This window comes from Salmo salar, chromosome 18, assembly GCF_965601325.2.
Source record: "Salmo salar chromosome 18, fSalSal1, whole genome shotgun sequence".
NCBI classification, from domain to species: Eukaryota; Metazoa; Chordata; class Actinopteri; order Salmoniformes; family Salmonidae; genus Salmo; species Salmo salar.
In genome coordinates, this window is record NC_138308.1 from 96864900 (window position 1) to 96889708 (window position 24809).

Consider the following 24809-nt stretch of genomic DNA (forward strand, 5'->3'; position numbering starts at 1 on the left):
GAGAGAGAGAGAGAGAGAGAGAGAGAGAGAGAGAGAGAGAGAGAGAGAGAGACACACCTATGGCCTAGTCAGAAATTGTGACCTCGTCAGAAATAGTGGCCTAGTCAGAAATTGTGACCTCGTCAGAAATAGTGGCAGCCTGATCCTCGATCAGGCAGATCCCAGGTGAGGAGAGTGATTGATTGGCAGCAGGACTAAATATACTGAACAAAAATATAAAACGCATCACGTAAAGTGTTGGTCCCATGTTTCATGAGCTCAAATAAAAGATCCCAGAACTTTTCCATTCGCACAAAAAGCCTATTTCTCAAAAATTGCACACATTTGTTTATGGCCCTGTTAGTGAACATTTCTCCTTTGCCAAGTTAATCCATCAAGAAGATGATTAAACAGCATGATCATTACGTGATCAATGGGACCAATTGAGGAGCTGATTGTGGACTACAGGAAAAGGAGGGACGACCACGTCCCCATTCACATGGACGGGGCTGTAGTGGTGCGGGTCGAGAGCTTTAACCTTTTGGGGATAGGGGGCAGTATTTGTACAGAGATCTCATTCAACTTTCTGGCGCCTTCAGAGAGCCTATGGGAGTCTTAGAAATTGTCACGTTATAGCAGATATCCTGTATTTTCGACAGAAATGCCACAGAAGCACAAGAAATGGTCAGAGAGGGCACTTCCTGTATGGAATCTTCTCAGGTTTTGGCCTGCCATATGAGTTCTGTTATACTCACAGACACTTTAGAGTGTTTTCTATCCAAATCTACCAATTATATGCATATTCTCGTTTCTGGAAAAGAGTAGTAACCAGTTTAAATCGGGTACGTTTTTAATCCGGCCGTGAAAATACTGCCCCCTACCCTAGAGAGGTTAACAAGAAGTGTATCTTTAAAATGGGATAGCGTCCCACATACCCCAGAGAAGTTAACCTGTTATGGCTAGGGGGCAGTATTTTCACGGCTGGATAAAAAACGTACCCGATTTAATCTGATTATTACTCCTGCCCAGAAACTAGAATATGCATATAATTATTAGCTTTGGATAGAAAACACTCCAAAGTTTCTAAAACTGTTTGAATGGTGTCTGTGAGTATAACATAACTCATTTGGCAGGCCAAAACCTGAGAAGATTCTGTACAGGAAGTACCCTGTCTGACCATTTCTTGGCCTTCTTTGTCATCTCTATCCATTACAAAGGATCTCTGCTGTTACGTGACACTTCCTACGGCTCCAATGGGCTCTCAGAGCCCGGGAAAAAGATGAATGACGTAATTCAAAGCCCTGGCTGAAACACATTATCGCGTTTGTCAAGTGGCCGATCAGGGGACAGTGGGTTTAGGCGCGTGCACTGGCCGCCCCCGTCTTTCTGTTTTTCCCTCTATTTACCGAAACGCAGATTCCCGGTCGGAATATTATCGCTTTTTTATGAGAAAAATGGCATAAAAATTGATTTTAAACAGCGGTTGACATGCTTCGAAGTACGGTAATGGAATATTTAGAAATCTTTTGTCACGAATTGCGCCATGCTCGTAACCCTGATTTACCATTTCGGATAGTGTCTAGAACGCACGAACAAAACGCCGCTGTTTGGATATAACGATGGATTATTTGGGACCAAACCAACATTTGTTATTGAAGTAGCAGTCCTGGGAGTGCATTCTGACGAAGACAACAAAGGTAATCAAACTTTTGTAATAGTAAATCGGAGTTTGGTCAGGGCTAAACTTGGTCGGTGTCTAAATGGCTAGGCGTGATGGCTGGGCTATCTACTGAGAATATTGCAAAATGTGCTTTCACCGAAAAGCTATTTTAAAATCGGACATATCGAGTGCATAGAGGAGTTCTGTATCTATAATTCTTAAAATAATTGTTATGTTTTTTGTGAACGTTTATCGTGAGTAATTTAGTAAATTCACCGGATGTTTGCGGGGTGTATGCTAGTTCTGAACGTCACATGCTAATGTAAAAAAGCTGGTTTTTGATATAAATATGAACTTGATTGAACAAAACATGCATGCATTGTATAACATAATGTCTTAGGGTTGTCATCTGATGAAGATCATCAAAGGTCACTGCTGCATTTAGCTGTGGTTTTGTTTTTTGTGACATTATATGCTAGCTTGAAAAATGGGTGTCTGATTATTTCTGGCTGGGTACTCTGCTGACATAATCTAATGTTTTGCTTTCGCTGTAAAGCCTTTTTGAAATCGGACAGTGTGGTTAGATAAAGGAGAGTCTTGTCTTTAAAATGCTGTAAAATAGTAATATGTTTGAAAAATTGAAGTTTTTGTATTTTTGAGGAATTTGTAATTCGCGCCACGCCTATCATTGGATATTGGAGCAGGTGTTCCGCTAGCGGAACGTCTAGATGTAAGAGGTTAACCTCGGGATCGGTGTCCCCCCTGCGGGATGGTTGAGCTAATGTGATTATCATGAGGTTGTAAGTAACAAGAACATTTACCAGGACATAATGTCTTTTTCGGGCAGAAAGCTTAACTTATTGTTAATCAAACTGCACTGTCCAATTTACAGTAGCTGTTACAGTGAAAAAATGCCATGCTATTGTTTGAGGAGAGTGTACAGTTATCTACTTAAATGTATATATTGACCAATTAGGCACATTTGGGCAGACTTTATACAACATTTTGAATAGAAATGCAAAACGTTGCACATACACTGCTGCCATCTAGTAGCCAAAATATAAATTGCGCCTAGAGTCCTAAGTCAGATAATGTTCATTAATACACAAATTAGGCCCATTTGGGAAGTGTTGATACAACATTTTGAACAGAAATGAAATGGTTCATTGGATCAGCTTAAAACTTTGCACATACACTGCTCCCATCTAGCCAAAATCTAAATTCACCTGGGCTGGAATAATACATTATGGACCCTGTTTCGAGACAGATGCATGATAATTGTCCATTCTAAATCAAAACAAATTTCACACATTTAGTACATTTAAAGACAATATTAAATCAAGAATAGTCTGGTGGGTGACACTATTAGCCCATCAGTTGTGAATGATGCACAGTGTAATTCAAGAAACAGCACATACCTTTTTTTTGGCTACTTTTTCAAAACATTGTGCCACACCTCATGTAGCTGAGCCCATAGGCCTATATTTTACCTTTATTTAACTAGGCAAGTCATTTAAAGGGATAGTGCAGTATTTTGGCAATTAAAACCTTTTTCTTCTAACCCAGAGTCAGATTTTTTCTCTGCATGCAATTTGAAGGACTTTGAAGGTAGTTTTTCCAGTGATCACTAACTAGCGTCAGCGCAATGACTAGAAGTCTTTGGGATCTGCTCTCATAGCTAGCAATTGTGCTGAAGCTACAGTAGTTAATGAAAAAACGTCCTTCAAACTAAAGAAAGAGGGCTAAATAGACCAAAATCTCACAATATCCCTTTAATAACACCTTGACCGGTCATCTTTCCTCCTCTCTTCTTCTCACCTAACCTCTCCTCTCTCATATACCTCTCTTCCCTCCTCCTCTCCTCCCCTAACCTCTCCACTCTCATATACCTCTCTCCCCTACTCCTCTCCTCCCCTCTCCCATACCTCTCTCCCCTCCTCCTCTCCTAACAACACAAACCCTGGTCCTACTTTCACTCTCCCTCCTCCAGACCTTCAGCTTTAAACATTTTGTCGACATTTAGAAAGTTTGCATAGAAAAAAGATGTGACAATTGCCTGCTACAGTGAGATTCTGTTGAACTGTCTTGTGTCGATAAAAACAACTGGACGTAATAACTTCACCCCCACCCGCAAAAAGAAACATACCTAGAGTGTGGAATAAACAAGCGGTCTGTGCCAACGTACCGCCATGGTCTGTGCGAATGTATCATCATGGTCCGTGCCATGGTGGAACTTGCATTGTATGTCTGAAATAATTGTATGGTGAAACTTGCATCGAGCCTACCAGAAAAGCAAGGTGAAGCAATTCAGGCATTCTTGAAAGTCACAATAATCCTTGTCCTGAAAATTTTTTTTTTTATATTTGATAATAAAAAAATGCATGCAGTGGGCATAATAAAAGTCAAAATAAAACACTTTGCTTTTATAATTAAAGGATTGAATATTTATAGTTACGTGATAACATCCCGTACCCCAACAAACAACGATTAATCAGACTCATTTTCCACAACAATTTGAACCCCTTTTTGTTCCATTCTTGGACTCTACTGTTGTCCACTCATCTTTCTCGCTAACTGTACTCAACATACTTTCAACTTCAAATGACACTTTTGCTTCCGCCATCTCCACCAAACTCCTCACATAACTCGAGAGGGAGGGGTCTGACTCGATCTGTCCATAAAAAGGAGAGGAGGTAGAGGTAGAACTCAATTTCAGCCAAAGGGAGAGTGTGGTGTCTAATTTCTGCATTACCAAATGAGGGGAGGTACAAACACACCAGTCTCAGTTAAACTACATATTTAATAATTAAGATACTTTTGCAAAAGTACTTTCACCTTCAATAATGCACTCTCTCGAATGAACCAGGAAGGTCCCAACACAATGGCTACTGAGATATTTTATACCCAAGAACCACCTCTTCAACGTACATTGACGAACCACAAATCTTAGGAACAGTTCACAAAGTTTAAGTTTTGTATGAAAATACATCTATAAAACACAGCAGACAGCAACTGCTATCTCAACAGTGTTTATTATATAGACGAGTGTCTGGTCTTCCTAGAACTGTCCCTCCCTGGTACGGTATAGTACAAAACCATTAGCTCATGTCGTCTGGAATGCTTTCTAGGCATTCTTATCAAAATATACCATAAATCTCCTCTGTCAGTGCTATCTCATAGAGGCCCATCCTCAGTAAAACACCTCTTGTTCCCACTCCTGGACAAGCTCACTGAGGGGAGTGACTTGCGCCCAGACAATGTGGAGACAAATAATTGGTTCCCCATTAATCACGCCATCCCTTCACATGGTTTAAGAATAGGTAAAGACACATTCACATATGAAGACAATGTTTCATTCTGTCCTCCTCTCTTGCTGATATTCTGCATAGCAACAGAGACATGTAAAAAACAAGTCTGACCTCTCCCCTCTCTGGGCCCCAAGTGACTGAGCCCCAGCTAAGGGAAATGTGCAACAGTATCTCACATAAGCATATTATACTAATGAAACATCTTAATTATCTGTTACCCAACTAATTCTGATTCATCCACCACAAGAGTTAGAACTCAACTCACAGGCAGGATTTCAGAAGGTGAGATTTCAACGTCTGTTCATCTAATACTGTATGTGACAGTATCCCAAATAGCCCTCAATTGCCTATGAAGTGCACTACTTTTGACCAGAGCCCGTAGTGAATATGTGGCCCTGCATTTGTTTTGAAGGATAATGCTAATTCCACAAACTCCCAATTACCCTCTGGACACGCCCCTCTCCTGCTAACTCACCACACCTGAACTCTCTCTGCAAATCACCAATTCCTATTCCATTCCTTTGGTATAAAAGCAGCTTGTTCTACCTGGGTTTGTTCAGTAGTTGTGGTGTCCCAGTTCCTTTATTGGTCTGTTGTTGTTTGGCTAAAGTAAGTTCCTGCTATTGAAAAATGTATAGGGTTTTAATTTCCTGCGTTGTGGCATAATGTCCTGTTCGTCCTAGCCCAGTATTAGACCTTTAATTTAACTGTAAGGGACTTGTTACAGCTTGTGAGATGAGACATGGTCCAATGATGGTACCTGCTAGCAGAATGAGTCTTACATCTATAATCCTGTAGACTGTTCTGCTCGGTTGCCTTTTGCACTGCGTCTCAGTGAACAACAAACTGAAATGCTGTTTTTACTTTCACCCCCCCCCCCCCATCAAAACCTTAAATGGATTTCATGTTGTGCTCAGCTGTCTAGCTAATCCACCTCACCATATGGGCACCATGCAGGGCCATATTGGAAATAGAAGAAACATGGATGTGCAAAGCCAGAACGCAACATAGGCAGCCAAATTTGGATGGGTAGTGTATAAATTTGATTTAGTTATTGATCAGTGCTGTAAATGGTGACTTATCAGAACCATGTAATGTATTATGGATGGCTCTTCAGAGGTGGGACCCATGCTGCTAGCAGGTACCTCATAGAACCATGTCTAGCAAGCTGTTGCTATGGAATGACCTTATACCTTGATTCATTAATTGGTATAATATTGGGCTGTGGTGTAGCTTACTGGTCAGTCGTATGGTAATGTGGAGTATTCGATCCAGCACCACATGTTATCACAGCCTTTCCTGATGGCCATTTCACCTTACCTACTGGTGTTATAAGCCACTAAGCCTTATCTGCCAGCCTTTAATATTATGCTTTTATTTTTTGTTGGATAATAAAAGAACCAGAATTGAATATGGTTCAATAGCCAAAGCTGCAGGGCATTTCTACATTTGGAATCTAGGCCTCTATTACTCCTGTATGAGTGGAGAGAAATACCTGCCCAGATATTCTCCTCAGCCCTGCTTAGGGAATAGGATGGCATTTAGAAAAGCAGACATATTCCTGTTCTAATCTACTGCATGTGGATGATACCTGGTATTCCTTAGATTAAATTAATGAAGGGCTGTGACTAGTACTGGAATGCATCTAACAAGTGGAATTCTGGGGTACTCTCCTACACACTGAAGTACTCTGAATTGGTTTGGATGGCTTCACTCTGTTTCTCTCAGGAGATTCTCCATGACCATGTTGACTAGTCTTCTGCTTCTTAGTGCTGCCTTTGCTCTGGCAGATGCAAGTAAGAGTCCACTTTTCTTGACTCATTCTGTATTTTCTTGTAGCAGAGATGACTGACTGATCTACAAATAATAGATCTGTCTCCAATAGCCTTTAAAGCCACATGTAACTTCTCACAGCTTCATTGCTAGAGGAAGACTTGTGTCCTTCCGGTTGGACCAAATATGGACCACGCTGCTTCATGTTTGTCAAGACTACAAGGAGCTGGCCTGAAGCAGAGGTATCACGCTTTCCATCTACTGTGAATCTAAAGGGGAAGTTGACTTGAAGTCAACTTTTTTTACATTACCTTAAAGGTGATAACTTAAACCGGCAACACATGGTTCATGTAAAATACTGAACTTCCCCTTAAGATTGTCTAATTGGCATTTTCTATAAGCTTTGAATATTTAATATTGAGTTGTGCCTCCTCTATATTGGAAACCACAGGGCATAGCTTAAGACGGAGGTAAACAAATAGCTTTAAGAGCATATTTTAAAAGGGAATTCGTTGACGGTCAATATTTGGTTGAATCCAGAAGATAAACTGTCACACAGGCTGGCAGACTGAGTAATACATTGTCTTTGTACCTGTCTACTGCTTCCTCTAGCGGCACTGCGTGTCCCTTGGTGATAAACTGGTGTCTGTACCCAACGTTGTGAAGTACCTTGGCGCAAACCTGGCATCTGTACACAGCTTCGCTGAGGAGCAATTTCTACAGATGATGGTCTTGGTCAACACTGGTGGTTTCCCTCTTACCTGGATTGGTGGATTTGATGCAGTTCAGTCTAAGGTGGGACAAGGAAGCCTGCATTACTATATAGAGCAGTTCCTTTATGGGATTGTTTTCATGGGACTCTGTTCTGTCATGTTGTTTCTAGCTTCAACAGTTGTAGACTAGTTATGGTCATTCAATCACATTTATTTATGAAGCCCTTCTTACATCAGTTGATATATCAAAGTGCTGTAAAGAAACCCAGCTTAAAACCCCAAACAGCAAGCAATGCAGGTGTAGAAGCACATTTGTTGCTCATTGGAATGATTGCAAATGTGAGGAGGTGGTGCCTACATTTTTCTTTACAAGCAACAGTTCCAGTCTGAGGGTTTTGATGGTAGCTTAAACTGGTTTGGTATTTCCGGTGATAGAAATACAATACTTTGGTTTTATTCTGAAACCTCACCTTTTTTCCCATCAGGACAGGCTATGGCTCTGGAGCGACGGTTCTAACTTTGATCACCGGAACTTGGCAAAAGGACGGCCCGATGCTGGTGCCAGAGAGACATGTATTCATATGAATTTTGGAGGTACGGTAAGCCCAGTATCATTCACTGATCCAGTCATCAAATTATACCATATTCTAGTTAATTTAACTATTTAATCTCACGTAGACTGTCCTACTGTTGAGTCTGTAAAGCTGAAATATTTCTGTGTTTTGTCTTCAGGTCAACAGCGCTGGAACAATGCTTTATGTGGAAGGAGCTTGCCCTCGGTGTGCTCCCTGAGACTCCTGCCGCTTCGCCAGACTATACATTAAAAGCAGCAATGCTATTCCGTAGTGTCTGCACCCTCAATACTTCATGGTAAAGTCAAATACTTTGAAACTTCATTTAGCAGCAACAGTTACTACACAATTGTTTGCAGCCAATAAAATGTGTACACTATTTGTCTCATGAGTTATTGAACATGAATGATACGTTGTAGTTAGTACTTTTTCTTACTGGTCCCTTGTGGGACTCAAACCCACAACCCCAATGTTGCAAGTGCCATGCTTGACTGTGCCACCGGACATATTTACATTTAAGTCATTTAGCAGACATATAACTGTCATTGTGCCTAATTTTATGTAAATGTAGACCTTGAAATGACGCAGTATGTTTAGGATACTGAAGGTTCAAAAGACATGTTTAACCTGTCATGATGTGCTTTTGATTATAAATACTTCTTAAGTTGTGTGTTAAAGAACTGAGAAGGTCATTAAGCGTCAAGCCTGTGTTATGCCTGTCCTTTGTCACCACTCTAAAAAGAGGTGGTTTTATTCACCTAAGCAAGTCCACTTTGTTGTTTACCATGACAAACTACTCCGGACGGCTCTGGGCAAACTGTGCGCCGTCCTATAGGACTCCAAATCATGGCTGAATGTGCTACAGCCTGGCGCTGAACCAGGTACTGTAATGACTCCTCTTGCATTGATATGCAGTGCCTTTGACTGCTGTGCTGCGCAGGTTCCTGCAGTATCCTTTAGTGTTTCTTCAAATTGTATCTAGGGGGAACCCCTATGTTCAAAGAACCCCTTTTTAAGTATCCTTGAAGAGAAAATAAAATCATGAGGTGAAATGACAGCAGCCCTTCAAGTCCAGTGTTTAATATCTGGGGTGTTGCTGCACTGCAAAACAGGATTTCGGTTATATTCATTAGCGGTGTAGGGAGGTTGAACACTGAACATTTTTATTATACAGATTAACAACAAGCTCACGACAATCATACCTTGGTTTTTCTGGTGACAGATCATTTGCTAATAGTTTTCATACCTTGTCCATAATGTAGAGGCCTACATGGTATTCATTGAGTTACAGGATGGTAAATGTGATCTGCATAACATGCCTCGTCTATAGCTGCAGACAAGGGAGCAGTTCAGTCTTCTGCACGCAATACAGCTAACATTACCTTGCCTCTTATCCGTTGTATTGGGTCCATTTTCTGTTTGACACATTTGAAAATAGATGGTATCATATAAGGGACAAACCTCAACTTGATCTTTCCATTTTTCAGTTAACCTCTATGGGCTAGGTGGGACGTTAGCGTCCCACTCTATTCAACAGCCAGTGGAATCGCGTGGTGCGAAATAGAAAAACCTCAAATGCTATAACTTGAATTTCTCAAACATATGACTATTTTACACCATGTGAAAGAAGACTCGTTAATCCAACCACATTGTCCAATTTCAAAAAGGCTTTACAGCGAAAGCAAAAAAGATTGTCAGGATAGTACCCTGCCAAAAATAATCACACAGCCATTTTCAAAGCAAGCAAGCAAAAACCCAAACCACAGCTAAATGCAGCACTAACCTTTGATCGTCATCAGATGACACTCCTAGGACATTGTTATACAATACATGCATGTTTTGTTCAATCAAGTTCATATTTATATCAAAAACCAGCTTTTTACATTAGCATGTGACGTTCAGAACTAGCATACCCCCCCGCAAACTTCCGGGGAATTTACTAACAATTTACTAAATTACTCACGATAAACATTCACAAAAAGCATAACAATTATTTTAAGAATTATAGATACAGAACTCCGCTATGCACTCGATATGTCCGATTTTAAAATAGCTTTTCAGATGAAGCACATTTTGCAATATTCTGAGTAGATAGCCCGGCATCACAGGGCTAGCTATTTAGACACCCACCAAGTTTAGCCTTCAGCAAAATCACATTTACTATTAGAAAAGTTTGATTACCTTTCCTGTTCTTCGTCAGAATGCACTCCCAGGACTTCTACCTCAATAACAAATGTAGGTTTGGTCCAAAATAATCCATAGTTATGTTCCAACAGCGTCATTTTGTTCGTGCGTTCTAGACATTATCCCAATGGTAAATAACGGTCGTGCGCACGGCGCATTTCGTGACAAAAGATTTCTAAATATTTCATTACCGTACTTCGAAGCATGTCAACCGCTGTTTAAAATCAATTTTTATGCCATTTTTCTCGTAAAAAAGCGATAATATTCCGACCGGGAATCTGCAATTAGGTAAACAGCCGAAGGAAAATATATCACTGGGTCGAATCGGGCACGCGCCTAATTCCATTGTCCTCTGATGGGCCACTTGGCAAAGGCGATAATGTATTTCAGCCTGAGGCTGCCTCGTCATCGTTCAGGTTTTTCCCGGGCTCTGAGAGCCTATTGGAGCCGAAGGAAATGTCACGTTACAGCTAAGATCCTGACTCTTCAATAAACAGAAGCAAGAACAACAACACCTTGTCAGACAGGCCACTTCCTGCATGAAACCTTCTCAGGTTTTTGCCTGCCAAATGAGTTCTGTTATACTCACAGACACCATTCAAACAGTTTTAGAAACTTTAGGGTGTTTTCTATCCAAAGCCAATAATTATATTCATATTCTAGTTACTGGGCAGGAGTAGTAACCAGATTAAATCGGGTACGTTTTTTTATCCGGATGTGAAAATACTGCCCACTAGCCCAAAGAAGTTAATTCCAGTGAAGAACAATCTTACCGGTGCTGCATACAATGACATTGTAGACGATTCTGTGCTTCCAACTTGTGGAATAGGTTTGGGGAAGGCCTTTTCCTGTTTCAGCATGACAATCCCCCCGTGCATGTTTATCGAGATTGGTGTGGAAGAACTCGACTGGCCTGCACAGAGCCCTGACCTCAACCCCATTCAATACTTTTGGGATGAATTGTAACTCCAACTGTGAGCCAGGCCTAATCACCTAAAATCAGTGCCCGACCTCTAATGCGCGTGGCAGAATTGAAGCACGTCCCCCACAGCAATGTTCCAACATCTAGTGCAAAGCCTTCCTAGAAGAGTGGAGGCTGTTATAACAAAAGGAGACCAACTCCATGATTTTGGAATGAGATGTTTGACGAGCAGGTGTCCACAAACTTCTGGTCATGTGGTGTGTGTTTTAGTTATAAAATTGCGTAGTTAGCAAATTATAGGCTGAACATTTCCTTACCCCTCTCAAGTTATTATTTCCCCTTCACCTAGGGCAATGATGTGGATCACCCATACTTTCATGCTAGCTAATACTGTACTAACCATGTTCATTTTCTGGCAAGTTTCCGCCAAGTACCCTAACCATGAATAGATTATAGTCTGGCCCTAAAAGATCAGAAGGAAGCAAATGTAAAAAAACAAGGAGATAAGAATCATCATTCATCAAGTCATCCTACAATTGCAAATACAACATTCACTCATGTAAAGACCAAGAACATATACTTCATTTTACAGGATAGAATGCATGAAGCAAACAATGGAATTATTTAGTGAAATGTGAAGATGTAGATTCAGTAAAGGGGTCTTTCATCCCTCAGTGGCCTGGAACAATTCTTCAGCCTCAGAGTAGCATGGTTCTGATTGTGGACTCTGCTGAACTCCTGTATATATTGGAATGACATGTTGATGTCTATAGAGAATGAAAGCTGCCATATAAAGACAAATCCACAAAGGAAATACTGACAGATTTGATTCCACAGTCCAAGTCCTCCAATCAGAGTTAGGATGCTAATATTTGTAAACTCTTTCAGTTGTGTTGTGGGTGTCACTGAGTAAGCTGATGCCCCATATCATGGACCCAAGAGCCATAGGCATTAAAAAGGCCTTGCCTGTGTACATGACTAACCTCACAACCCCCTTAACGGCTGTCCAACTTTTGTCAGAGTGATTAGAGGGACAGTAGAGTGCTGAGTACCAGGCAGTTAGCAAGTGTGGTAGGCTACTAATGACCATCACCAGCATCAGAGCTTGGAGAAGCCTAACTACTACATGGTCACGTGGAATTTGACTGTCTTCATGTCCTGTAACCGCCGGTGTGGTGGTAATACAGTCCTACTCCTTCCTCTATTTCCCAGAAATGGACTGGTTCAGATAAATTGTTCAGCATATCACACCAACAATAAAGTAAGTAAATCAACAGTTTAATCTCTGGATTCCATCATGCATTTATTTGTATGGAATGTGAATCAGTTCCTGTAGAACAGTAAAGACAACTGTCAGTCTTCTACATCTTTAGTTCCAACACCTTTCATCTACAATTAGACACATGAAGAACCAGCTGCAAAGAAGTAACATTTAGTGAATGATTATATACACACACCTTGGTGGAACAGTTGCTAGCAGTTGCTAGCAGTGCCTGGTGGGGTCTCTGTACCCTGGATCTTCTGTCCGTAGCTGGTCACACACCAACAGTAACCTACCAGAAATAGACATGTTGCATATACAATATATACACATTGAATTATCACATTCAAGTGAATTTCGTGTGCATGTGCGTCACTGTTAACCTGTAGAGCCCGAACATTGCTCAGGGGTGTATTGTCCATTGTCGTCACACGTGGGGACGTAGGCTCCAGGTGGGCCATGTTTAGCGGCATCTCTAGCATCCTCACAGGGTCGTATCATAGCATCTGGACACAGGTAACATACATTGTAATGTGGACATCACATTACAGGAAAATGTACGGACAGAATATACATTTCTGGAATCTCGGGTTGCGTCCCATATGGGCCCTGGTCAGAAGAAGTTCATACGGAATAGGGTTCCGTTTCAGATGCAACCTAAATATTGAAGTTCTGCTACTTGTTTAAAAGCCCTGTGCAGTCAATTCTGTTTCTGTGTTCCATATAACAGCTGATGATACTAAGACTGGAAATTGTATCAGTGTTATTTCCTGATAGTTGCTAAACAAACCTATCGTAAATCCAGTTGAATGATCAAACCATTCATATCAGTATACCTCAGTCCAGCATCTAGACGCCAATATACATCTCTGGAAGTAGAGGAGTGGCAGGTAGCCTAGCAGTTAGAGAGTTGGGCCAGTAGGTCAAGTCAGTGAGCTGACAAGTTCATATATCCGTCTATGTTCCCTTCAGCAAGGCACAACCTTCATTTCTCCAGTGTCAAGGTTGATAATGGCTGACCCCTCATAGGGTGTCCCATGGAGAACCGGTTATGAATATTAACGCATTTCCAATTCACACCTGCGTATTAATACCTACATGTGTGTGAAGTAGGACAGAGCAACACCAACTAATGTTTATATTAAAATGTGGTGAGTAGGTGTGAGCTACGTCACTCTTACCTCCCAGAGCAAAAGCTGTGCTGACAAGCACAATGATGGTCAATATCGCCATGGTGATAGTCTCCTGAGAGAGAGACCAAGAGCGAGATTAGTTGAGCATTTTAAATCTGGAATGGCTGTGGGTACTAGAGGAGAGGTTAAGGAAACCCACTGTTACTGTCAAAACTTAATCAACTGCCAAAGCAGAATTTTCTAAACCCAGTACTGAGGACCCCAAGAACCAAGTACGGGCAACACGGTGCTACTAGTCTTCTGCCAAAACACATGTATCATTTCTTCAACCACACAATAGATTAGCCTGGCACACAGGAATATGCATCCTTCCCAAATGGCTCCTCACTCCTTATGTAGTGAACTACCTTTGATGAGGGCCTACAATGCACTACATAGGGAATGGGAAGCATTATAGATATTGTCAGAGACTACCCATTTACTGCAAAGGTACAGATAAGTCTATGCTCTTAAATTCAGGGGGCCGCTCCACAAAATGGCACAACTATATAGTGCACTACTTTTGACAAGGGCCACATAACATTAAGGTAGAATTTGAGATGCAGATCGTCTATTAAATAACGATGCACTCTCACAAGGGATTCACTGGGTGTCTCTGAGTTACGGTCTACTTCTTCCAACAGGACCTGTCACAGGTGTGACTAGTTGCCTCATTAACCCAATGAGCGGTCCCGTTGTCGGGCCGTTAGTTAGTGGTGTAAAGAACTTATTTAAAAATACTTTAAAGTAGTACTTAAGTCATTTTTTGGGTGTCTCTTTACTATTTATATTTTTGACAACTTTCACTTTACATTATTTTCAATGAGGTACCTGCTAGCAGCATGGGTCCCACCTCTGAAGAGCCATCCATAATGCACTAGATGGTTCTAGTAAGTCACCATTTACAGCACTGATCAATAACTAAATCTAGTTTATACACTACCCATCCAAATATGGCTGCCAATGTTTTGTTCTGGCTTTGCACATCCATGTTTCCTCTACTTCCGTTCTGGCCCAGCACGGTGCCCATATGGTGAGGTGGATTGGCTAGATAACTGAGTACAACATGGAATCCATTTTTGATTTGAAAGTAAAAATAGCATTTCATCGTTTCTAGTTCACTGAGACGCAGTGCAAATGGCAACCAATCAGAACAGTCTACAGGATTATAGATGTAAGACACATTCTGCTAGCAGGTAACATCATTGTATCTTGTCTCATCTCACAAGCTGTAACAATTTCCTTACACTTAAATTAAAGGTTTAATACTGGACTAGCAACACCATAACAATACACAAGTTAGGATGAACAGGATATTATGCCACAATGCAGGAAATGAAAATCATAGAGCCGTTTCAATAGCAGGAACTTACTTTAGCCAACCAACAGGCCCAATAAAGGAACGGGGACACCACAAACTCTGAGCAACCCCAGACAAAACAAGCTGCTTATATACCAAAGGAATGGAAGAGGAATTGGTGATTAGCAGAGTGAGTTCAGGTGTGGTGAGTTAGCAGGAGAGGGGCGTGTCCAGAGGGTAATTGGGAGTTTGTGGAATTAGCATTATCCTTCAAAACAAGTGCAGGGCCACATATTCACTATGGGCTCTGGTCAAAAGTAGTGCACTTCATAGGCAATTGAGGGCTATTCGAGATACGGTCACATACAGTATTAGATGAACAGATGTTGAAATCTCACTTTCTGAAATCCTGCCTGTGAGTTGAGTTCTAAGTCTCCCTCCTCTCCTTTTTAAGGACCCATCCAGTCAGACCCCTCCCTCTCAATTTTTGTGCGGAGGATGGTGGAGATGGCGGAAACAAAAGTGTCGTTTGAAGTTGAAAGCAGATTGAGTACAGTTAGCGAGAATTGAGTCTGATTAGTCGTTGTTTGTTGGGGTACGTGATGTCATCACATAACTATAAAGATTCAACCCTTTAATTATAAAAGCAAAGTGTTTTATTTTAACTTTTATTATGCCCACTGCATGCAATATTTTTTTTATATCCAAACAAACACGTATACAAAACACAGGGCTGAAACTTGAGTACCTCGAATAAATACACGGGACGAGACTCGTAATCATCTATGCACAAAGCTAACACAACAAGGCACAGGTACTCACACGACCAACTACCAATGGACATTGGAACAATAAATCAATTGAGAACAAAGGGCAAACTTATACAATTACTAATCAGGGGAGAATATGGGGACCAGGTGTGAGTAATGACAGTTCAGTTCCTAGAGGCCGGTGACGTAGAACTCCGAAACTGGTGCACAGAAAGAGCAACAGTACCGGAGGGATCCGTGACAGAGAGGTTAAGGAAACCCTGTGTTAGCTGCAAAAATGATGCAACTGCTAAGGCAGCATTTTCTCAACTCGGTCCTGGTCATCCCAGGTATCATCTCTTCAACCACAGACAATAGATTCTCCTAGCACACAGGAACATGGATGCTTCCCAAATGGCTTCTTATCCCCCATGTAGTGCACTACTTTGGACCAGGACCCACAGTGAACTAAATAGAGAATAGCTCAGGGCCACAAAGGTAATATGGACCCTAGTCTAAAGTAGCTCACTACATAGGGAATAGGAGGTCAGTTGGGACACAGACAGGGACAGTATTAGATGAAAAGATGTAAAAATCTCACCTTCTGAAGTCTTCAGTTGTAGCTTCACTTCTTCAGAGATCTTCAAAGGTCTTCACTGGGTCTCTCTCTGTCCTGCCTGTGAGTTGAGTTCTACCTCTCCCTCCTCTCCTTTTTAAGGACCCGTCCAGTCAGACTCCTCCCTCTTTTTTTCTCAATCTCTCTCTCATCCTTCAAACCTCTGCATACTTTCTGTCCAGCCCAACACCTGCTGGACCTGTCCAACATCTACCGGTTTGACAGGGTTGGGGTCAATTCAAAGTGAAGGTATTCAACTTTTGTAACACATTCATGTGTTGCATATTGGGTCACAATATGGTTATGAAGATACTTAATTCTACCTAATTGAAGCTGAGGAAGATGTAGTCTGAAGTGCATTATAATGTCTTGGAAACACAATGACATTTCAGAATGAGATAAATAATGAGCAGGAAAACCTTTTGTCATCGTTGTGATGTCACCAGATAGACTTTAGATGCAACTTTAACTATAAGCTCTGGAATGTTACATTCATTTTAATTAACTGCCAACCCTGCTGTCTGTCTTATTGACCTTTTGCCCCAGAATGTTGGGCATCTGATCGTAGAGCTCCAATGAATAGCACTGTCGTCAAGTGTCAACACCTTGGACAAGCTCATGTTTAAAACACATGAAATCCATTGAGATGATTACAAAAAGGTAGAGTTCTCATTGAAAAACAAATTGTTTAAAATGGCTAAATATTTCAACAGTGCACCAGGGATACTTGCTACTGTGATTCCTGAAATGCAGAGTCTGTTGGGTATTTTTTCAAATACGAAATTATTATTTTGTTTGCTGGCTCAGCTGGTTAGCGAGCTCTGTCTCATTGACAACCCAATGTTGCTGATGGCCAGCTATCTATCCTGTTAAAATAACTTGTTTTGTTAGCTAGGTAATGTTAGCTAGGTCATGTTAGCTAGGTAAGTTAGCCATGTTATGAACACAAGTCTCATCTGCTGTCGACATAAGGATTCCATTTGAGAGCACTAGCTAGTTAGCTCCAAAAGTGGTTGGTAACATTTTGGCTGCATGCTGACAGTGCATTCAGAGCCATTAATTTATATAAATCGACTTGTATTTTTTTCCAGAGTTTCCTGCTCTTTGCATTAAGAAGATATTAATTTCCAACATCTTTCAGACCCTTGAAAAAAAAATAAAAATAAAAAAAAGATGACCGGCACAGCCTGCCCCACCACTCCCAATGATTCTCAACTAGCGGTGGCTAATGTTAGCAGACGTTTGTAGTACGTTTTTACATAATCGTAGTGCAAAAGTATTGTGCAAGAAATACCACAATCTCAGTGTGATTTAATTTCAAACAGTCTGCAAGATGAGAGGTGATAGATCAATGTCTTAAGGCTAAAGTATTGGAAGAGAGATAGGACCAACAGCATTCCTTTGTGAGGAGGAGAGAAGGTGGGAGAGGGTGAATAGCTAGCGTGCCTTTCCTTTGTGAGGGTCAAGCCTCTCTTTCACCAAACCTTGTCATCAAGGTGACTTTCTGTATTTCTGGAAGAACACGACAATGGATGAGTTATGTCCCAAATAGAACCCTGTTCCCTACATAGTGGACTAGTTGTGACCCTATAGGCCCTGGTCAAAAGAAGTGTACTATGTAGGGTATATCTTGCAATAGGATTCTTGTGTAAGATGGTTCTTATTGTACCCCTGTGGCAAAATATGTTGTCTTAAAATTTTTATTTAAAAGAGTCCTACTCCTTCCTTCATTTCCCAGAAATGGATGGGTTCAGATAAATTGTTCAGCATATCAAACCGACAATAAAGATGTCACGTCCTGACCAGTAAAGGGGTTATTTGTTATTGTAGTTTGGTCAGGACGTGGCAGAGGGTATTTGTTTAGAGTGTTTAGGGGTTTATTAGATTATGTGTTTATGTAGAGGGTATTTGTTTAGAGTGTTTCGGGGTTTGGTGGTTTATGTGTCTAAGTAGAGAGGGTATTGGTTTAGAGTGTTTCGGTGTTGTCGGGTTGTGTGTAGGTTAGATCTAGGTGATATAGTTCTATGTGCAGTTTTGATTTGACCTTCAATTAGAGGCAGCTGTTCCTCATTGCCTCTGATTGAAGGTCCTATGTATAGGGGTAATTTAGAATGGGGTATTGTGGGTAGTTGTGGTTGCATAGCTTTGTGTTTAGCCTGCAATCCTGTTTGTCCATACAGTTTCTTGTTTTGTAAAGTGTTTGTGGTTTTTTGTAATAAAACGTAAAAATGAGCACTCAACCCGCTGGTCCACTATCTACGACGGTCGTGATAAAATGGACAGTTTAATCGCTGGATTTCTTCATTTATTTTAATGGAATGTGAATCAGTTCCTGTAGTACAGTAAAGACAACTGTCAGTCTTTTCAACATCTTCTTTCCAACGGTTTTCATCTACGCTCACATCTACAATTACAGACAGAAACAGCATTCAGAATCTGCTGTAAAGATTTAACATTTAGTGAATGTGTGTGTGTACTTAGGTGAAACAGTTGATCTTGGTGGAGTATTAGTACCCTGGATCTTCTGTCCAGTAGCGGTCACACACCAACAGTAACCTACCAGAAATGGACATGTTAAAAACATGTTACTTATAAACTCAGCAAAAAAAAGAAACGTCCTCTCACTGTCAAATGCGTTTATTTTCAGCAAACTCAACATGTGTAAATATTTGTATGAACATAAGATTCAACAACAGAGACATAAACGGAACAAGTTCCACAGACATGTGACTAGCAGAAATGGAATAATGTGTCCCTGAACAAAGGGGGGGGGGGGGGGGGTCAAAATCAAAAGAAACAGTCAGTATCTGGTGTGGCCACCAGCTGCATTAAGAAATGCAGTGCACTCCTCCTCATGTACTGCACCAGATTTGCTCGTTCTTGCTGTGAGATGTTACCCCTCTCTTCCACCAAAGCACTTGCAAGATTCCGGACATTTCTGGGGGGAACGGCCCTAGCCCTCACCCTCCGATCCAACAGGTCCCAGACGTGCTCAATAGGATTGAGACCCGGCTCTTCGCTGGCCATGGCAGAATACTGACATGTGATTGTATCCCAAATAGCCCTCTATTCCCTATGAAATTCACTACTTTTGACCAGAGCCCATAGTGAATATGTTGCCCTGGACAAATGTAGTGCACTTGTTTTAAAGGCTAATGCTAATTCCACAAACTCCCAATTACCCTCTGGACACGCCCCTCTCCTGCTAACTCACCACACCTGAACTCACTCTGCTAATCACCAATTCCTCTTCCGTTCTTCTGGTATAAAAGCAGCTTGTTCTACCTGGGTTTGTTCTGCATTTGTGCTGTCCCAGTTCCTTTACTGGTATTGTTGTTGGTTGGCTAAAGTACGTTCCTGCTATTGAAACATTTAAAGGGTTTTAATTTCCTGCATAGTGGCATAATATCCTGTTCATCCTGGCTTGTGTAGCATTATGGTGTTGCTAGCCCAGTATTAGACCTTAAATTTAACCTCTATGGGCTAGGTGGGACGCTTGCGTCCCACCTACTCAACAGCCAGTGGAATCCCGTGGCGCGTTATTCAAATACCTTAGAAATGCTATTACTTCAATTACTCAAACATATGACTATTTTACAGCATTTTAAAGACAAGACTCTCGTTAATCTAACCACACTGTCCGATTTCAAAAAGGCTTTACAACGAAAGCAAAACATTAGATTATGTCAGCAGAGTACCCAGCCAGAAATAATCAGACACCCATTTTTCAAGCTAGCATATAATGTCACATAAACCCAAACCACAGCTAAATGCAGCAATAACCTTTGATGATCTTCATCAGATGACAATCTTTCGGACATTATTATACAATACATGCATGTTTTGTTCAATCAAGTTCATATTTATATCAAAAACCAGCTTTTTACATTAGCATGTGACTAGCATTCCCACCGAACACTTCTGGTGAATTTACTAAATTACTCACGATAAACGTTCACAAAAAACATAAATTATTTTAAGAATTATAGATACAGAACTCCTTTATGCACTCGCTATGTCCGATTTTAAAATAGCTTTTTGGTGAAAGCACATTTTGCAATATTCTAAGTAGATAGCCCAGCCATCACAGGCTAGCTATTTCGACACCAACCAAGTGTAGCCCTCACCAAACTCCGATTTACTATTAGAAAGTTTGATTACCTTTGGTGTTCTTCGTCAGAATGCACTCCCAGGACTTCTACTTCAATAACAAATGTTGGTTTGGTCCCAAATAATCCATAGTTATATCCAAATAGCGGCGTTTTGTTCGTGCGTTCAAGACACTATCCGAAGGGTAAATAAGGGTCACGCGCCCGACGCGTTTCGTGACAAAAAAATTCTAAATATTTTATTACCATACTTCGAAGCATGTCAAACGCTGTTTAAAATCAATTTATGCCATTTTTCTCATAAAAAAGTGATAATATTCCGACCGGGAATCTGCGTTTAGGTAAACAGACGAAAGAAAATAAAGCATTCGGTCGACTCGGGCACGCGCCTAAGCCCATAGTACTCTGATCGGCCACTTGCCAAAAGCGATAATGTGTTTCAGCCAGAGGCTGCCTCGATATCGTTCAGCTTTTTCCCAGGCTCTGAGAGCCTATGGGAGCCGTAGGAAGTGTCACGTTAGAGCAAAGATGCTCAGTCTTCAATAAAAGAGCCAAGATGAAACACAACTTCTCAGACACACCACTTCCTGCATGGAATCTTCTCAGGTTTTGGCCTGCCATTTGAGTTCTGTTATACTCAGACACCATTCAAACAGTTTTAGAAATTTTAGGGTGTTTTCTATCCAAAGCCAATAATTATACGCATATTCTAGTTACTGGGCAGGAGTAGTAACCAGATTAAATTGGGTACGTTTTTTATCCAGCCGTGAAAATACAGCCCCCTAGCCCTAACAGGTTAAGTGTATACACGTTGTGTAATTTGTTAGATATTACTGCGCTGTCGGAGCTAGAAGCACAAGCATTTTGCTACACCCACAACATCTGCATGTGACCAATAGTTGATCTGCAATTACATTTGCATTGATGTCAGTGATTAGAGGGCAATAAAGTGCTAAGTATAGTAGGCTACTAATGACCATCAGCAGCATCATAGCTTGGAAAAGCCTAATTACCATGACCAAGTGGTCACATGGAATTGACTGCCTTCATGACCACAGGTGTGGTGGTAAGACGGTCACCATAGCCTTATTCCTTCCATTTCCCAGAAATGGTCTGGTTCAGCATATAACACCAACAATAAAGGAAGTGAAGCAACAATTTTAGCTCTGGATTTATTCATATAGAATGTGAATCAACGCCCATAGTACTGTAAAGACAAGCATCAAAGTAATTCCAATGTTTTTGCAAAGTCTTCTCAACGTCTTGGTTCCAATGCCTCTCATCAGCGAGCGCCACTATAATTAAACAAAAAACAAATATTAACACTCAGAACAAGCTGCAAAGAATGAACATTTAGTGAATGAGTGTACCTGCATGCACATTTGACAGAAGCAGTGCCTGGTGGAGTCTCAGTACCCGGGATCTTTTGTCCAGTTCTGGTAACACACCAAGAGGAACCTACCAGAAGTGGACATGTTAAAAAGCTGTTGCATAAGTCTTATTTTGTTAGTCCCCATGAGGTCAAATGCTATTTCCAAGGGGGTTAAGGTTAGAATTACAGGTACGGTTTTTGTGTTAAGGGTAGGGGAAATAGGATTTTAAATGGGACTGAATTGTGTGTCCCCACAAGGTTAGCTGTACAAGACTGGGTGAGCATTAACCTGTAGATCCCCAGTGTTGCTCAGGGGTGTATTCTCCCTGGCAGTCACACGTGGGGACGTAGACTCCAGGCGGGCCATTTATCACAGCATCTCTAGCACGCTCACAAGGGGTCTTGGGTCGTTTCATAGCATCTGGACACACAGGTAACATACATTGTAACGTAGACATAACATTCTGGAAGCTTGGGCTGCATGTGGAATCTTGGGTTGCCTCCCGTGTGGGACCCTACTCAGAAGTAGTTTATACGGAATAGAGTTCCATTTCAGATGCAACCTAGGGACTTCCTGGCTAAAAATGGAAATTCTGCTACTTGTTTAAAGGGCCCACACAGTCAATTCAGTTTCTGTGTTTGTATCATATTGTATAACTGCTGATGAAAAAAAAAAAGACTGTAAAAGTGGGGGTAAATTCTATCAAGAAGTGACACTGATACTTGCTAGACAAGCCAGTCATACATACAGTTGAATGATTAAACCAATCATATCAGAACACCTCAGTCCAGCATCTAGACACCGATATACATCTCTGGAACTAGAGGAGTGGCAGGTAGCCTTGCCGTTAGAGCGTTGGGCCAGTAGTTCATATCAGTGTACTGACAAGTTGATATATCCATCCATGTTCCCTTCAGCAAGGCACAACCTTGATTATTCCAGTGTCAGAGGGTGTCCCATGGAGAACCGGTTATGAAAACATTTCCAAGTCACACCTGCATGTGTGAAATAGGGCAGAGCAACACCCACTAATGTTTATTAAAATGCAGGTGTGAGGTATGTAACTCCTACCTCCCAGAGCAAAAACCGTGCTGACAAGCAGAATGATGGTCAATGTCGCCATGATGATAGGTCTCCTGAGAGGAGAGAGAGAGAGAGAGAGAGGATTAGTTGAGAATTTTAATCAGCTGTGATAGTACTGGAATATTCCAAGTCAGTGGAATGGCTGGTGGAACTAGAGGAGAGGTTAAGGAAACCCTCTGTTAATTACAACACTTAAGCAACTGCTAAGGCAGCCTTTCCTAAATCCAGTCCTGAGGACCCCAAGAACCGAGTATTGGCAACACGGTGCTACTAGTCTCCTGCCAAAACTCAGGTATCAGCTCTTCAACCACATACAATAGATAAGCCTGGCACACAGGAATATGTATCCTTCACAAATGGCTCCTCATTTCTTATGTAGTGAACCATCTTTGACGAGGGCCCATAATGCACTACATAGGGATTGGGAAGCAGCCTAGATCTAGTCAGAGACTACCCATTTACTGCAAAGGTAACTATTAGTCTATGCTCTTAAATGCAGGGGGGTCACTCCACAAAATGGCACCCTATATAGTGCACTACATTTGACCAGGGACACATAAGATTAAGGTGCCATTTGAGATGCAGATAGTCTATTAAATAATGACACAATCTCACCTTCTGCACTCTTCCAAGGGATTCACTGGGAGTGCTCTCTCTCTCTGTTGTCTGTGAGTTATGGTCTACCTCTTCTACCTCTCATTTTAAAGGACCTGTCACAGGTGTGACTAGTTGCCTCATTAACCCAACGAGAGATCCCGATGTCGGGCCATTAGCCGGTGGTGTAAACAACTTAAGTAGAAATACTTTAAAGTAGTACTTAAGTCATTTTTTGGGGGTATCTTTACCTTACTATTTATATTTTTGACAACTTTCACTTCACTACATTCCTAAAGAAAATAATGTACTTTTTACTCCATACATTTTCCCTGACACCCAAAAGTACTCGTTACATTTTGAATGATTAGCAGGACAGAAAAATGGTCCAATTCACGCACTTATCAAGAGAATGTCCATGGTCATCCCTGCTGCCTCTGACCTGTCAGACTCACTAAACACAAATGCTTTGTTTGTAAATTGTGACTGAGTGTTGGAGTATGCCCCTGGCTATCCGTAATTATATTTAAAAAAAACAAGAAAATGGTGCGGTCTGGTTTGCTTAATGTAAGGAATTTGAAATGATTTATACTTTTGCATTGATACTTAAGTATAATTGATGAATTACATTTAATGTTGATACTTCAGTATATTTAAAACCGAATAATTTTAAACCTTTACTCAAGTAATATTTTACTGGGTGACTTTCACTTTTACTTGAGTCATTTTCTTTGAAGGTATCTTCATAGGCAGTAAAGAGAGTAGTAGAGGAAGATGGCTCCAGTATCGAGGGATCCTGAGAGGCTCCCTGTGAGTATGCCGTTGCCAATAGAGAGTGATAGGAATAACATGTGTTTCAGTAAGGTTGGTTTCTTAGCATTCATAGCCATGGTTATCAACTGTACCACAGAAATGGAACATAAATCACAGAAAATAGATGTTGTGGTGGTAGCTGCAGAGAACTCGTTGGGTTATGAGATTTTACAGCAGAAGTGTTACAAGGTGTGATGAACGATAGTGTCCCGTTCTCCCAGGCTGCCGGCCTGCTGTAGGATCAGATAGGGCCAAGTAGTGGAATAGTGGTGAGGTTTTGATGGGTCTAGGATCACACACAAGCACGAGTGCGCGCACACACACACACATACTAAATTCTCCAATTTTAGTTAACCTCGGGATCGGTGTCCCCCATGCGGGACGGTTGAGCTAACGTAGGCTTATGTGATTAGCATGAGGTTGTAAGTAACAAGAACCTTTCCCAGGACATAGACATGTCTTATTCGGTCAGAAAGCTTAACTTCTTGTTAATCAAACTGCACTGTCCAATTTACAGTAGCTATTACAGTGAAAAAATGTCATGCTATTGTTTGAGGAGAGTGTACAGTTATCTACTTGAAAATGTATATATTGATCAATTAGGCACATTCAAGCAGACTTGATACAA

The 24809-nt window shown here is 41.1% G+C and overlaps 3 protein-coding genes across 5 annotated transcripts; 1 reads left to right on the plus strand and 2 right to left on the minus strand.

The window, feature by feature from the left end:
• Positions 1-5503: 5503 nt before the first annotated feature.
• On the plus strand, positions 5504-8386 carry LOC123728773 (ladderlectin). Its single transcript, XM_045701681.2, has 6 exons — positions 5504-5556; positions 6676-6743; positions 6862-6962; positions 7333-7515; positions 7919-8027; positions 8166-8386. Exons 2-6 carry the CDS (start codon positions 6686-6688, stop codon positions 8255-8257), a joined length of 543 nt encoding a protein of 180 aa, XP_045557637.1. The 5' UTR covers positions 5504-5556; positions 6676-6685; the 3' UTR covers positions 8258-8386.
• Positions 8387-11621: 3235 nt separating this feature from the next.
• On the minus strand, positions 11622-16279 carry LOC106592640 (equistatin). Of its 3 annotated transcripts, none has more exons than XM_082965373.1 (5): positions 16195-16279; positions 13554-13617; positions 12756-12878; positions 12569-12664; positions 11622-11849 (listed from the first exon to the last, which is right to left on the minus strand). In XM_082965373.1, exons 2-4 carry the CDS (start codon positions 13603-13605, stop codon positions 12585-12587), a joined length of 255 nt encoding a protein of 84 aa, XP_082821499.1. In that variant the 5' UTR covers positions 13606-13617; positions 16195-16279; the 3' UTR covers positions 11622-11849; positions 12569-12584. The 3 variants fall into 3 exon arrangements, with proteins under 3 accessions (XP_082821499.1, XP_082821498.1, XP_082821500.1); XM_082965372.1 differs by lacking the exon at positions 11622-11849 and adding an exon at positions 12398-12441; XM_082965374.1 differs by lacking the exons at positions 11622-11849; positions 16195-16279 and adding exons at positions 12398-12441; positions 14918-15001.
• Positions 16280-21476: 5197 nt separating this feature from the next.
• LOC106597483 (equistatin-like) lies at positions 21477-23416 on the minus strand. The gene is made up of 5 exons (XM_045701698.2): positions 23390-23416; positions 22763-22827; positions 21980-22111; positions 21689-21776; positions 21477-21613 (listed from the first exon to the last, which is right to left on the minus strand). The coding sequence occupies exons 2-5, from the start codon at positions 22812-22814 to the stop codon at positions 21601-21603; spliced, it is 285 nt and encodes a 94-aa protein (XP_045557654.1). The 5' UTR covers positions 22815-22827; positions 23390-23416; the 3' UTR covers positions 21477-21600.
• Between the last annotated feature and the right edge of the window lie 1393 nt (positions 23417-24809).

Excerpts from the sequence above, each read along its gene's own strand:
- LOC123728773 (XM_045701681.2), top strand. The coding sequence starts at position 6,686 with ATGACCATGTTGACTAGTCTTCTGCTTCTTAGTGCTGCCTTTGCTCTG. Across the intron at positions 6,963-7,332 it reads GGAGCTGGCCTGAAGCAGAG|CGGCACTGCGTGTCCCTTGG; the intron begins GTATCACGCTTT and ends TGCTTCCTCTAG. Across the intron at positions 8,028-8,165 it reads TATTCATATGAATTTTGGAG|GTCAACAGCGCTGGAACAAT; the intron begins GTACGGTAAGCC and ends TTTTGTCTTCAG.
- LOC106592640 (XM_082965373.1), bottom strand. The coding sequence starts at position 13,605 with ATGGCGATATTGACCATCATTGTGCTTGTCAGCACAGCTTTTGCTCTG. Across the intron at positions 12,879-13,553 it reads CACAGCTTTTGCTCTGGGAG|ATGCTATGATACGACCCTGT; the intron begins GTAAGAGTGACG and ends ACCTGTGTCCAG. Across the intron at positions 12,665-12,755 it reads GCAATGTTCGGGCTCTACAG|GTTACTGTTGGTGTGTGACC; the intron begins GTTAACAGTGAC and ends TATTTCTGGTAG.
- LOC106597483 (XM_045701698.2), bottom strand. The coding sequence starts at position 22,814 with ATGGCGACATTGACCATCATTCTGCTTGTCAGCACGGTTTTTGCTCTG. Across the intron at positions 22,112-22,762 it reads CACGGTTTTTGCTCTGGGAG|ATGCTATGAAACGACCCAAG; the intron begins GTAGGAGTTACA and ends CTGTGTGTCCAG. Across the intron at positions 21,777-21,979 it reads GCAACACTGGGGATCTACAG|GTTCCTCTTGGTGTGTTACC; the intron begins GTTAATGCTCAC and ends CACTTCTGGTAG.